This window comes from Phascolarctos cinereus, unplaced genomic scaffold, assembly GCF_003287225.1.
Source record: "Phascolarctos cinereus isolate Bilbo 61053 unplaced genomic scaffold, phaCin_HiC Scaffold_4;HRSCAF=312, whole genome shotgun sequence".
Classification (NCBI taxonomy): domain Eukaryota; kingdom Metazoa; phylum Chordata; class Mammalia; order Diprotodontia; family Phascolarctidae; genus Phascolarctos; species Phascolarctos cinereus.
The window spans coordinates 13,742,645-13,757,678 of record NW_027555847.1 but is presented as its reverse complement, the minus strand read 5'-3'; the positions used below and the strand labels follow the sequence as shown (position 1 = coordinate 13,757,678).

The 15,034-nt window shown below is 44.7% G+C and overlaps 1 protein-coding gene across 6 annotated transcripts in view; it reads left to right on the top strand.

Moving 5' to 3' along the window:
* Positions 1-15,034, top strand: part of ERC2 (ELKS/RAB6-interacting/CAST family member 2) — a 1,023,879-nt gene that overhangs the window by 250,320 nt on the left and 758,525 nt on the right. For all 6 annotated transcript variants that reach the window (XM_020970639.2, XM_078152062.1, XM_078152065.1 and 3 more), the window contains one exon: positions 4,700-4,774. In XM_020970639.2, the coding sequence (XP_020826298.1) occupies positions 4,700-4,774 (75 nt within the window). The remainder of the gene's footprint in view (positions 1-4,699; positions 4,775-15,034) is intronic.

Sequence of the window (15,034 nt, the reverse complement as noted above, 5' to 3'; positions counted from 1 at the left end):
TGACCTTGAAGTCCCTTGACCCCTTGGGCCTCAGTTTCCCCATCTGTAAAATGAGAGTTGGCTGAGATGGCCTCTTGGGCTCCTCCCAGCTCTAGATCTATGACTTGCTCTGATTTCAGAGATGATTCTCTGGTCGGAATCTCCAGACTTGACCTTTTTTTCTGAGCTCTACACCCTTACCCCCAAATCCTTGTAGGATAGGGCTGCTGCTGTTCCCCATAAGCAGTCAGTCAACAAGCATTTATTAAACACTTACTATCTGCCAGGCACCAGCAAGTGATCGGGATATGACTAGAGACAAAAACCAAAATCCTTTCCCTCAAAGATCTCCCTGTTGCTAGAGATCATGTGATGCAGGATGTCTTAGCGGGTATTCTAGGTTCAGGGTTGGACTGGACTTGGTGGCCATAGGTTCTATGATTCTAAATGCTTTGGGGAGAAATTATTCAATACATTAAGAAAATCTGACTTCTATATACGTAAGACTTTATAGGGGGCAATTATCATGCCCAGAAACATATCTAAAAGTTTATTTAGAATATTTTGGCCGATAGACAAGAACTGCAGGCGTGCACATAAAGTTAAGATCACTTTTGTCTCTGAAACAACTGAAACTGATGTGGCTAATTATGGGAATAGTATTGTTCTTGGAAGCCACATTTAACGATGCCTTAGCAAGCACTTACTGCACGCAGCCCTTCCCCTCGAGGGGCATAAACTGCCAAGGATGAGCATGTGGATTGTAAGCTGTAGCCTGGATGCATAAAATATTTTCCTATTTGCTTTAGGAGCTGAGGTGATCTCAGTGGCCATAAAATTTAGGATCAGAAAACAGTTAACTTTGCTGCTTTAAAAGCCTGTAATCTTCCCAGCCCCAGGTTAAATGCAGATGGCAAAGGATTTTTATAGGCTGGTGCTGAATACAGTGGCAGGACATTGTGCTTAGCCAAAAGAAGGAGAGAGATTTCCTTGTGTGTTGGAGTGGGGAGAACCCTTGAGCTTCATTCAGTCTAAACCTCATTCTGTGGATGGACAAACCAAGTTTTACAGGGGGAATGTGCTTGGCCCAATGTCACATGACTAGGTGGGGACAGAGCCAAGGTTAGAACCCAAGTGTCCTCAGATAAGACAGCATGTCAGAGTTGTGAGAGGACGGGATCTGCAGTTGGGAAGACCTGGGTTCAGATCCCACCCTTGCTACTTTGTCGTTGTTTGACCATGGCCAATCACTTAACCTATGTTAAGCATCAATTTCTTCATCTATAAAATGAAGGGGTTGGGTTAGGTGGCTTATAAGGCCCTGCCATGGTCTAAATCTATTTTCTGTAATTCTGATTTCCAGGACCAAACTCCATTTTCTGCCTACACCACACGGAATTATGTCCCCAAGTCTCAAATCCTGGGATCTCAGGGTAGAAAGGGATGTCTCCAAAGCATACCTGAACGGGAATCCTCTCTGCAGCATATGCAAGTAGTGTGGGCTGTTGCCATCCCACCAATTCCTAGTTTTCTCCTGTTCTTCTTCAATGTTGAATGCATCTTTCTCTGTCATCAGAGGAGGCAGACATGTGGGCAGTTTTCTCCCTTCTGTCTGTCTTAAATCTCAGACTTGTGAAGCTCCAGGAAAAATATATTTTTACTAGCCCTTGTTAGGTATACTCCATCCCTGGCCAAGAGCCCATCTTTTCTTTATTAAAATAAAGGCCATGGTCTGGAAATCTAAATCCTGTTCTCAGACTTCATCTTCTTAGCCAGCTTCTCACCTCCCAAATCTGTCTTTCTCTTCTGTATCCCCTGCTTTCAATCAACAGTAGTGATGAGAACCCCACCTGTACCCTCAAGGACTTAAGTTTCTTGCTCAGGAGTTCATAATCCTTAGTAATGCCTCCTAGGTTTCTTCTGGCAGAAACATTTGTCTTCACATGAATCACTTGAAGGGTATAACAGCTGTCTAGTCTCAAGAAACTGCCTATCTAGCTCAGATACATTTATCAGAAGACAGAAGATGTCTCTATTACTTATGTCAGATTGCGAATAAAATAAAAGTTAATTTAAAATGAATTTAAACACATGCAAAGATAAATTTGTCAAGCATTGGGGAGCCACTAATATTATTTCTTCTTTCTCTTACTATTACTGAATAACTTCTGGCCTGGTGACATGTGCTAGATAATTAGTCTTTATATAGTGGTTTACATTTTTTCAAAGCACTTTACATGCAATATCTCATTTGATCTTCACCATAACAATGGGAGGAAGGTATTATTGTTATCCCCATTTTATAGATGAGGAAATGGAGACTGAATAGTTAAGTGACTTCCCCCCCTCACACAGCCAGTAAAAGTTTCAGGCAGGATTTGAACAGTCTTCCTGATTCCAAGTCCAGTGTTCCTTTCACTAAGCCACCTTGCTACTCTTAATTGTAAATTCCCTTGTAGTTCTTATGATGCGATCTTGACACTATAATTAAAGCCTAAAGTCCATTCCATCTCCAAATCCTTTGATCCTGTGAACCATATACTATGTTGATGACCAGTTTCCTAAAGGGGCAAGTTAAATGCTAGTAACCTACCCACTTTGAATGAGATGATGTAGGAGCTCTTGCGTATTCCTCAAGGGAAGAGCCATAGTCAGCTGTAAATGAATAGTTTTAAAATGTTAACAGATATGAAAGAAACAGAAGCATGAAATTTAAGCTACTGGTCTTCCCTCCCAATTAATAGGTAGGAATGACAAGGGGAAAAGGAAAGATGTTTAAATGCAAGAAACTGCTTTTTGTTTTTAAAAGAAGATAGGTCTCATTTTACTATGTTACTTGAGAAAAGAGTTTATCATTCATTTAAGTTAAGGGGGGGTGAAGACTTTTTCTTTGACGGTATGGAAGTGACACTGTTGGAGTGTCAGTGCGCCTCCTGGTAACTCCCTTTACATTGTGTATCCAGGGTGTATGCTACTCTGATGTCTTCATATGCACCGCTCCATCCTGAGCAATACCCCCCCATGAATGAATGTATCGCAATTGGCCCCTCTAGTCCCTAGTCACTGGGTACATATTTTGCTTACAGGGTGGTTGTTTTTTTTTTTTTTTGTCATCACAAACAATGCTACCTTGAATATTTTTGTCAATATTGGCTGGGTCTTTTCTTGCTGTCACCTCCTTGGGATACAATGTCAAATAGTCCTATCTCTGGATCAAAGTTTATAAACAATTCAGCAAATTTTCTTACATAATTCCAAATTCATTTTCAGATCAGTTGGACCAGCTTCTTGCAGCTACTCATCCTACACCTCCTTCAACAAGAAGTTTCCCATTTTTAGTACCTTTGATTACATGATGGGTGTGGGACCATAGGCTAGGGCTATTTTGATTTGCATTTCTCTGATTTCTAGATTCTGGATATTTTTCTTCGGTAGTGATTGATAATGAAACTGCTCTTTGAGACAATGCAAGGAAATGAGAAGGGAGAAAGATTCTTTGAATTGTAAAATTGCTAATATTAAGCTTGTTTTTAAGCTAAAGGAATGATCTGTCAGAAAACCTTCAGGTTTTATTCTTTGGCTTTTTCCTCTCTCTCTCTCTCTCTCTCTCTCTCCCCCCCCCCCCCCCCCCCCCGCCTCTCTCTCCCTTCCCATTTCAAGCATGGACAACATGAATGCTGATTTTCTTATGATTTCATAAGTATGGGGAAAGGAATCTTCCTGGACAGGGAAACTCCTCTACCGAAGCAGATCAGCACCTTCTCTGAAATTTAAGAGTATCAGAGAGTTGAGCGCTGGGTGGTAAACTTGTCCAGAGTCACATAGCCAGTATGGGCAAGAGGCAGGACTTTTACCCAGGTGTTCCTCATTTCTAAAGTAGCCCTCCATCCACTGTGCCATGATACTTCCTAGAGCTCTCTCTCTCTCTCTCTCTCTCTCTCTCTCTTCTCTCTCTCTCTCTCTCTCTCTCTTCTCTCTCTCTCTCTCTCTCTCTCTCTCTCTCTCTCTCTCTTTCTCTGTCTGTCTGTCTGTCTCTCTCTGTCTGTCTCTCTCTGAATCTCTCACTCTTTCTTTCCTCTTCTCCCCTTGCTGCCTTTAAAGCCAGTTTGCACTGTTATCCATACTTTGCCTTTTTTTTTCTCCTAGGATATTAATCTGTCAGCCACAGATGCAATTGGAAAGTAGAAGGCAAGGCATTCACTGTGTTCCATCACACCAATTTGCTGCCGAAAGAGTGCCACATTTGTATTGAAACTACTCTTAATTGCTTTCTTTGAACCCTGGTGGCCAATGCGGTGCCTGCTATGGGTTTGTGTTCACCCAGGTCCTTCTCTCTCTTTGTTTATTCGGCCTGTGTATGAGGAGCCCGCAGCGATGTGATTGGCTGGGGAAGGCCAGGCTGTCTGGGCACATGCAACAGTGCTGAAGAGGATTTGGACACGGCTTCCTTGCTGTCTTTGTCACAGTTGACATTAATTATTGACGGAAGTTTTAGAAATCGCGCATGTGCCGGCTCGGTTGCCTGTAACCTAGCCTCCAGGCAGCGGCAGCGGCAGCGGCAGCGAGAGCGATCCGTGGGCTGCTGGGGAGTAGTAGCACCTGTAGCCTTCACTGGGTGCCCAGCGAGCCTGGGGTGGGGGGGCGCTGGGGCACGCTCTCTGAGCTCTTGGATGATGGGAGGATGAACCGTCAGGCTTACTTCTATCGTGTCCCTCCACAGGAGCTGCACAGGAGGACCCAACTTCAGCCGGAACCGGCAAAGACGAAGGCTCTTCAGACTGTCATAGAAATGAAGGTAGGGGTTGGGCACGCTTGGCAGTGTCAACCAGCTGGTGACGTTCGTGGGCACTTGAGATCGGAAAACATGCACCGAGCCTAAGCATTTGTTATAGCTCTTTGCCTCCACCCCAACAAACAGCCTCAAGCTGATGATTTGTTTTGATGTGGTCTTTTTCTATTTGTGATTCTCAAGCATAGATTCATTAGGGTCTCCTCTTTGTTTAAGGGTCGCCCACTTGAATTGGCTCGGCTGGCAAGCATCAGAAGCCATCTGAAATGGTTAACTACTTTCAAGAATTAAATTTTAAGAAATTGAATACATCTACTTTCCTTCCCCCCCCCCCAATTCAGTGACAAAAGCCCTTTGGAGAAACCAGAGTTTGCCGAAGGAAGGCTTCTTTGTGCCCAACGGAAGGGCCATCAAGTGATTGAAATGACATTACCAGGAAAATTTTTTTTTCCTATAAAAAGACCCTTTCCCTACTGTGTGTGGGTGTGTTAACCTGAACACTATGTCTGAGTCAAGATTAGAGATAATGACAATAGACAAAGTATTTACAAATTTCCCCTCCCACATCCCCTTCCTCCAGTTCAGCTGTGAAGGTAACAGAGGCATGGTCTTAAAAACCTCCTGACACTCTAAGCTGTGTTGGTCTAGCTAGGATGATTAAATACTCACCTGATAAAAATTAGGAATAATGAAACAATAAAATTTTGTGAGGTGATTTAAATGAATGGAACTCAGCTCCTTTTTTTTTTAAATTTTAAAGTGTCTAGTAACTGAAGCCTTTTGACTTGAAAGTTTGACTTCCGAAAAGGAAGCCTGGCCAAAATTTGATGTCCTGAGAAGGGAACTTGACCAAGTCCCACCTTGTTGATGTCACCTTGAAGAAATAAATAACATTAGTCAGTGGGAATGTGTGCCCTTTGACGACTGGGGCGGTTGGCCAAGGTGGTTGTGGGGCTTGGGACCAACTTGTAGGACAACTCTAAAGGATAAAGGAAACACACTGTGCATCCCTGCTTCTGCACAAAGTCCCATCAATATTTAGTGCACACACTTGGATTGTCTGTTCCAAAGACCCCAAGGCCTGGGGAGGAGTAAAGTACTCAATACTATTGACCTTTGCACCCTCTTGCCATCTCTGCCCGTGAGTTTAGAATGTTATCTGGTCAGTGACAGTGGCTTCAGCCAAATACAAAGGCCTTTGGCTTGTAAGGCTTCATCCTGTAAGTCAGGGTAGAGATGAGTCAGCCTATTTAAAGTGGGCTAGGTAAAAACTGGCTTAATGATACACATTATGTTGATAAGAATTTTTATAATTTGTTAGCTTTGGAGAAGCAGAGTTAAGTAGTGTTCCATCTTAAGACAACGGAGAAGACTTTGGAATCAGAACTCAGTTCTAGTCTATAACCTCCCTGGTCCTCAGTTTCCTTATCTGTAAAAGGAGGGACTTAGACTGGGGCCTATTTGTGACGTCCTTTTCAGCTTTAATTCTGTGATGTTTTAAATCGATGTCTTCCAATAAATCTACTAGTCAAGCAACAAACATTTTTTCGGTCCATGCTCTATGTCAGGTGCTCTCCTAGGTGGCTGGTGAACCAAGACAAAAATGAGACAGTCTTTGCCTTCAAGAATACTTTCTACTAAGTAGGCATCAACCCATTAATAAGCATTGACCCTCTCAGTGTCCCAGTGAATCTCTAAGCCTGTAAGTTACAGACAAGGTGCATTGGTGGATGGGAGTTTCTATACTGGGTGTTCCCTGTACCCGTGAAATCACAGGAGCCTAAAATAAGCAACTTACCTGAACAGAGGAAGCTCTCAAAATCTCTGTAGAGAGTGTTAGCGCATCTGTGCTCCTGTGTGGAATATTGGAGAGCTGCTGGCTGTTTTTCAGAAGTGAATACTCTCCCAGCATTAGTGATGGACCTCCAGGGAAGAGAGTTTTATACACACTCTTGGTCCCCTTTCTGATGGCTTGTGATTGTCTTTTTGAAAGGAAAACTAAAAGATGATGAGATTGGAGATTTAGAGCTGAAATAGACTTTTGAGGTCTCACTGCTTTCATCATTATAATTGTGTGCCAAAGACGAATCCCTACCCCCAACTCTTAAAGCCAATAAGTGAAATCTTTCCTGGCAGTTCAGTGGAATGACATGAAGCCCATTTTCAGAGTGAGCACTGATCAACAAATTGATCAATAACTGGAAGCCACAGCATTGCTTTGTGCACATGGCTGGCAATGTTGAGACCATTGGGTTACTTAACATGGCACTTGTTGCTGTGCTAGGGCATGGAGAAATCTGTCATTCGTTAGCATTCCATTTCACCTCTTTAGGACCAGTTCTGTAGCAGGTTGTTAGATGATACCCAGACTCTCTGCATATTTTCTCAGTGCTCAGAAGCTCAGGATCTCCTCTTGTACTACAAGTGATGCTTCTTTTGGGACTTGGATGGGAAACAATTGAGGAGAACTCAGATTCCAGAGCCAACTACTAGGGACCATTTGAGCAAATAGATGACTGTACAATGGGTACAGGATGAATGGAACTGGCATTTCAGCAGTGGCGAGAGCATCTGGCTCTCTCTTGGATAAGATTTAAAATGTAAAGTTTCATGTTAACTTTTGGCCAAGGCTCAGAATTGTACAACCTTTTGCCAAAATTCCAAGTTATATAGCCTTAAAAAAATGAACAAGTGAAAAAGGGAAATGAATTTCTGTGGGATACTGCTTTAGTTGACAATAATCCTTAATCCATACATTGATCCCCTAAATAGCTGCAGAATAACTTTTTGATTTCTTTCATCTGTTATCCATCAGTAAAAGACAGCAGGTGTGAGATTCCGTGAGCTCTTACCCCAAATAAAGTCCTCCTTGGAACCACTGAGAAGAGTTTCTGTTTTGCACATCCAGTGAGTTTCCTGTATTATTCTTTGTGGGACAGATTTTCTGCACAGATCTTGAAATCACTAGATCCCTATGCAAAAAGTATTTATCAGTGAGAGAATATGGAAATGTTATCATCCCAGGTAGACCTGATGGTTTTATAGAGGTATTGTTCAAACCATCTGAGTTAAGATGGAAGGACCTGATACAAATAAAGTTATTTATGGTTTATCTTCTTACAGGGAACACCACGTTTTAATTTTGATCGAGATTTGGTATGGCAGGTATGTTATGTATGGGTTTGCTCTAGAAAATGGCTGGTGTGTTTTAGAAAAAGTGTGTGCCTTTGTAGATGTAGCTGTCTTTCTCTTTTTCTATCTTTAGTGACTCAACTCTTAAGTTTTTTATTTTAAAACAAGTTTCCTCTTTCCATTGTTATAGAACATTATGGACTGTTAAGAAAGCCAGCTCTTCCCCTCCTTTCCCGTCATGGAATCACAGAATCTTAGTGGAGACCTTGGGGACCATCTAGTCTAATTAGCACCTAAATAGTAATCCCTTCTCCAGCCTGCCTGATGTATCATCTTCCAGCTTGAGTCAAAGGTGTCCAGTTATGGAGAATATGCTCCTCTGCCCTAAGGTAGCCCATGCTACCTTCAGATAGCTCCAATTATTTTTAGGTGGTTTCCTTCCCCTGCTCCTCATATCCAGCCTAATCTGGTTCGCAGCTTCTCCTTTTTGCTTCTACTTCTGTTCTTGGGGGCCAAGCAGAAAAAAGCTAATCCTTCTTGAGTCTGCAAACATAATCCAACTGATTTTAATTTTTGATCATTGTAAACTATGGACCTTGTTCCATTTGGGGTTAGATGTAACGGCTTCCATGCCTGTTATTTGACATTATGGAAATGAAACGTAAGAAATAGCAAAATGGACAGGATCTTGTTCAACTAGTCTCTTTAGAGATAGCCAGAGGGGGGCATCTAGGTGGCACAGTGGATAGAGCACTGGCCCTGAAGTCAGGAGGATCCAAATCTGGCCTCAGACCAAATGCTTGACACTTACTAGCTGTGTGACCCTGGGCAAGTCACTTAACCCCAATTGCCTTAAAAAAAAAGTTAGCCAGAGCCAAAGTCACCACTTTAGGAATAGCAAACATCAGGTTATATGGATCAGTCATTTTGTATAAGTTGTGCTGATATAATACGAGGCTACATTGAATCTTATTTCAAGGACTTTAAGGGGTAGGGCTCTGCTCTTGACTGAGTGAGAGGCACATTAGAATTAAACAGCCCCGAGAGTAGTTGCAGTACTTTACCAATAGAAGGAGTCTATTTTATTTGTAAAATTGGAAGCTCAATGGGCTAACTGAAATGAGAGGACCCATCCACGCACAAATCCTTGTTTTGTTTCATTGTGTCAGATGAGGCAGAACTGATTGGTGGGTCGGAGTCTGGTGAGAAAAGTGATTTTCCTAGTATCACAAATTTAGAGTTGGGAGAAACTTAGAGATGATCTAGCCCACTCCCTTCTTTTTATCGATGAAGGATCAAGCCCAGAGAGGGAAGTGATTTGCCCAAGGTCACACAGATAGTGTCAGAGGTGGAATTCTTTCCAAAGTCCTCTGACTCCAGTCCCGTGTCCTTTCCTCTACTCCAGTCTTCCACCCTCTTCAGTTTGAGAACCCAGTTAATTCAACACACATGTACATATAATCTGTTCAATAATATATGCAAGAAATATATGTGCATGCGCGTATAGACATGTATGTATGCATACATGTGCAGGTGTGCACACGTGTTATTCAACACATGTGTATCAGATATTATCTGTGTGACTTTGAGCAAATTCCAAAATGGGAGTCAAAGCAACATCTACCTCCCAGGTTTGTTGTATCAGATGCGATAACACACATGAAGCACTTTGCAAGCCTCCAAGTGCTGTACAGACCCCCGCTATCATGGTTGTATATGCAGGATACATATGAACAGATATGGCTGTTATATGCAGATGTGTATGACAAGTAGGTAGACAATATACACATCCACATATATGTGCATATGCATATTCATATATAAATACATGCACAAACACGCATAGATACCTAAACACACACATGTGGGTCTGTTGTTTCATTACTATTGGGAATTCCTGGGTCAGGAAACTCCCTCTGCTAATGCAGGTTGGTAACATATGTGACCCACAGTCTTAGCTACCTAGAGCCCACAGGGCAGGGGTGCGGAACCTGCATCCTCGAGACCACATGTGGCCATCTAGGTCCTTGTGTGTGGCCTTTTGACTGAGCCCAGGTTTTATAGAACAAATTCTTTTGTTAGGGGGTTTTATTCTGTGAAATTTGGATTCAATCAGAGGGCCACACTTGAGGACCTAGAGGGTCCCATGTGGCCTTGAGGCTGCAGGTTCCCTATCCCTGCCATAGGGGATAAAGAACTTGCTAGGGTCATGCTGCCAGGTCTTTCTGGCTTCAAGGCTAGCTTTCCATCTCTTCCCCTACATTTCCCTGGACCATTGAGCTCACAGGTGTAGACCCTACCCCTAAACTTTGGTCAAAGGCAACATGGATCTGCAGCAGAACTTACTCTCACCTCCTTGTCACCCAGAGTTGGATTTTTAGAGGCCTACCAGCAACCGGGAGTTTATTCTGTACTTGCTCAAAGCATAGAAAAGGACATTGGTGACTTCTTGGCCCTGGGTGGTCTGCAAGCATGGACATCCTCCCTGTCTGCCTACCTTTTCAACCACCTAGGATTCTTTTATTTTTAAACACATTTTAATCAATACTTTCTTCTTCTTACATCATTACAATTATCCCAAGTATCCCTGCCCCTCCCCAAGAGCCTTCCCTGATGATGAATAATAGAACAAACCCAGCCCAGCTGGTCCAGGCGTTGAGAGTCTGAAGGCCTGTGCCATGTGTGATGCCGGTGGCCTCCACGAAGGGGTCGCTTGGGGGCTTCTTCTCCTCTGGCTTCGTTTGATCAGACACCATCTTCTGGTGCACCATCGTTTGTCCCGTTTCTGCTGTTGCGGTGACTGTGTGGAGTGTTTCCTTGACTCTGTTTGCTTCCCTCTGCATCAGTTCAGGGAGACCTTTCCAGGCTTCTCTGAATTCATCACACACGTCATTTCTTACAGCATGGTAATATTCCATTACATTCATGTACCACAATGTGTTGAGCCATTCCCCAGTCCATGGGCATCTGCTTTGTTTCTAATTCTTTGCTATCACAAAAAGTGTTGCTATAAATATTTTGGAGTATATAGAGACTTTCTTCTTATCCACGGCTTACTTGGGGGATGAGCCCAGTAATGCGGTCAGTGGTTCAAAGGTTGTGGACATTTTAGTCACTTTATTTGCATAGTTCCAAATTGCTTTCCAAGATGATCGTACCATTTCACAACAATGTATGTGCTTGCCCATCATTCCATACCCCCTCCCACACTGATTATTGCCATTTTTTTTTTTGTCATTTTGCGGCCCAGTGATTTTTACACTTGATTGACAGCATGGGATAATGGACTTGGGGTCAGAAGAATCTGCATTTCGGTCCTCCCTTGGATACTTATTAGCAGAGTCTCAGTTTCCACATCTGTAAAAGGGGAGAATAGAATCCATAGGTACTACTCCATAGGCTTATCGTAAGGCCCATTATTTTGGAAACCACATACAGAACATTTGGCATTTCTTAAAAGGTTAGAGAAATGTCATTTCTTTGGATCTTCGCCCAAGATCTCTCTGGTCTGGGGGTGCCAGGCACACGCTCTCCTTAGGTTACGTTTGACCTGATTGGGTGCCTGTCCCAACTTGCAAGAAGATCATTCATTTAATGAAAGAAACTGGGCTGATCCTGGAAGTTGCAGTGATCACCTGAGCCCAAAAGGCAACCTGATCCGTGCCCTGGGATGGTCAGGAAGAGGCTTACGCAGCTCTGCCGGCCACGTTTCCTTGGGGATAAGCCGCGTCCATCTTTTTATCCCACAGACTGTGGGACAACTCATGCAAATTATGGCCCCGCATGTCTACTTTGAGCTTCATTGTCCCTGATTCTTCTTAGAGCCAAGTTTGTTTGTGCGGTATCTCCCCCGGTAGACTATGAGCTCCTTGAGAGCAGGGGCTGAGTTCGGCCTTTCTTTGTATCCCCAGTGCCTGGCACACAGTAGGCATTTAATAAATGCTTGCAGACTTGGCTTTCCTTTGAGCCTGGGATATACTTACAGGGGACCCCCCCACCCTGCTCCCATAGTTCTGAGTGTAGCCTGAACCACGGTCTTTGCCCCAGCCTGGTGCACAGGAAGGAGGCAGAGACTCTGGGTTCTAGCCTGACTCTTCTATCAACTGCGAGTGTGACCTGGGCAGATGCCTTTCTTCCTCTGGGCCTCAGTTTCCTCTCTATTGAATAAGGAGGCTGGACTAGATGATTTTCCAGACCCTCTCGCTCTAAATCTGGCTGTGAAAGGTGCTGACCGAAGAGGCACGTTTGAGCTGGCATCCAGCCTCCAGCTTCTCAGTGATGTGACCTTGGGCGTGCGACTCCTTAGCCTCAGCGTCTTCCTGTATACAGTGAAGAGGTTAGACTCTGTGGCCTGAGAGGTCTCGGCCATCTTTTAGTGTGTGGTTTGCAGAATATTCATCTGAGAGGCAGAGACCCTGGGATGGGCCCCTGCGCTCACGTTTCTCAAATGTTTGAACAAAAGCAGGGCCCTTGAATGCTCTGAACCTGTTTGTGCTCCAAACAGTCCCTAAAGAAGACGTTATAAGATCTTAGAAGGCGGGTTGGGGGGACCTTAGAGGTGAAGTCACCTCCCTTATTTTACAGAAGAAGAAAGCGAGGCCCAGAGAGAAGTGATTTGCCCAAGGTCACGTGGGGAATAGTGATAATGGACATTGATGCTGTAATAGGGCCGCTGGATGGCAGAGTGGAGAGAGTGCCAGGCCTGGAGTCTGGAAGACTCCTCTTCCTGAGCTCAAATCTGGCCTCAGACACTTACTAGCTGGGTGACCCTGGGCCAGTCACTTAATCCTCAGTTTGCCTCCTGAGTTTGCCTCAGTTTCCTCAACTGTAAAATGATCCGGAGAAGGAAATGGCAAACCACTCCAGTGTCTCTGCCAAGAAAACCCCAAAGGGGGGCATGAAGAGTCAGACACGACTGAAATGACTGAACAGTCATAACAATAGCAACAATGAAGTTGAGGCAAGATGCACACCCACGTCTTCTTTTTATCTTCTTCCTAGCGCTTAGCACAATGCCCAGCCCACAGCAGGCGCTTGACACGTTTGTTGTTTGATTGATTCAGACTGCAAAGCCTCCATTCTTTCCTGGGCATGCTTTGCTGAATAGATAGAGCAAGGGGCGAGGATTGGTTTTCTTTTTTTTTTTCTTTTAGGCAGTGGGGTTAAGTGACTTGCCCAGGGTCACATAGCTAGTAAGTGTTTGGTCTGAGGCCAGATTTGAACTCAGCTCCTTCTGAAGCCAGGGCCTGTGCTCTATCTACTGTGCCACCTAGCTGTCCCTGAGGATTGGTTTTCTGCTGAATGTGGGAGCAGGCACCGAATGGAAGCCGTCGTAGCCAGGAATGACCGTTGGCCCTTGAGAGTTGATTCATTATGGTCAGCCCTTTCTGAAAGCGGGAGCCTCGTGAGTCGACTTCTGGTGGTAGAGCTGTGACGGTCGTCTCTTGGTATCATTAACATCTCTGCCTTTTTGGCTGGCTTCATCAACGTCTTCAAAGGGCATAATCAACATGATGGCCAGTTGACAGTGATGGTCTGTAGGGCCTTGAGTGGAGAGTCAGCTGGCCTGGTTTCTGTGTCTCACTGTAGACATAGTCTGAAAGATGTTGCCTGACTACTGTTCTGTGATAATGTCGCTGAGGGATTATGTTCAGCTGATAGCTAAACCTAGCTTTGCCTTTGGGTGCTAGACTCTTGAGGGCATTCATCACAGTTTCAGTCCTTTGGCAGCACAGAAACAGTTGAGTTTAGTAACTGGGTGTCAGGAATGCTTAGTTAAAGAGGAGGCTATCCAGTAGAACACTCCTGGTGGCTCCTCCCACTGAGCTCTGCCTTACCCTGCTGCCTCCCCAGAGCAGCAGCCTTCGACTACCACTGGTAGCCTAGTGGTACGCCAGGGTCTCCTGCCTTCCCCTATCATGGCATGGTGTCTTCAGCTCTCCAGCCTACAACTGGAATTTGTCTTTAAAAAAGTGATGTGTATGCGTACTTATGCTTCTTTCCTGGGGATAACAAAAGCTAGTTATAACTCTGGGTTAGCTGATTGCCTAAGATGCTTATTGGTGCCCAAGCAACAAGCTGAGCCATTTGCTTGAGTGAAGGTGGCTGCTAAAATGTAGATTTTTTTATTTTTGCTTCCTTGGCCTTAGCCATGGTTGCCGGGGTGGGTGCTGAACGGAGGCAGCCCTGTTTCCCCTCAGTGCTTCAGATGACCTAGCGCTGGCTGTTTACTTAGGGATTGTAATTTCCTTACTAGCTGGCAGGGGAGCCAGGATGGTTGGGGAGTCGACCACAGGGCTAACGTCAACTCCCCTCTCTGAGTTTCCATCATGATAATGCACTGTCACATGCCCCAGATGGAAAGTCCTTGAGTTTCCCATACATCTGCCTGATGCCCTGTGGGTTGGTCCTGCTTGGACTCATGAGGCCCCTGTGTCAGTTTTCATGGGCCAAACCAGTTTTGAACAGGGATGCCTTAACTGCGTCTCTCAGGATCAGAGGAGTTCAGAGGCAGTGTTGGTGGTGAGCAGAGGACTGGCCTCAGAGGCCAGAAGCCTGGGGCCCAAGTCCAGCCTTTGGCAGATACTGGGTTCTGACTCTGGGCAAGCGACATCTCTTTTGTGTCCAACAATAAGGCACAGAGGAGGCGCCTCTCTGCTACTCTCTCTGCTGGGAGTTCTCCACATTGGTGAAATAGCAGGGCTGGGCCAAAGGAAAAAGGAAGGGTGAAGTGTCCAAAAAGAGAGTTATGGATGTAGCAAAGAAAAGGGGAATTGCCAGGTAGGAAGATTCTGCAGTCTTTTCATGAAAAGTACTGGTTTCAAATTCTCATCTTTCTACATTCCCTTCCCCTTGTCCCACATGGCCACTGACTGACTGCTTGAGGCACTAAGGCTAGGGTGAGGTGGAATTCCAACCACCCCTTAGACTCAGTGATGGGGAGGGGGACAGAGATGGCGAGTCAGCCCTCGGGAGGGGGTGAGGGAATGAGACCCAAGTATGACTGCTTTCTCATCTGGAAGACATTTAGGTGGGTCAGTCCTTCCCCCCTCCCTCTCCAGGACCATCCCTGCTTAGCTCTCTGATCTTCAGAGATGGATGGAAGCACAAAAATAGTGTGGCTTCTAGATGGCA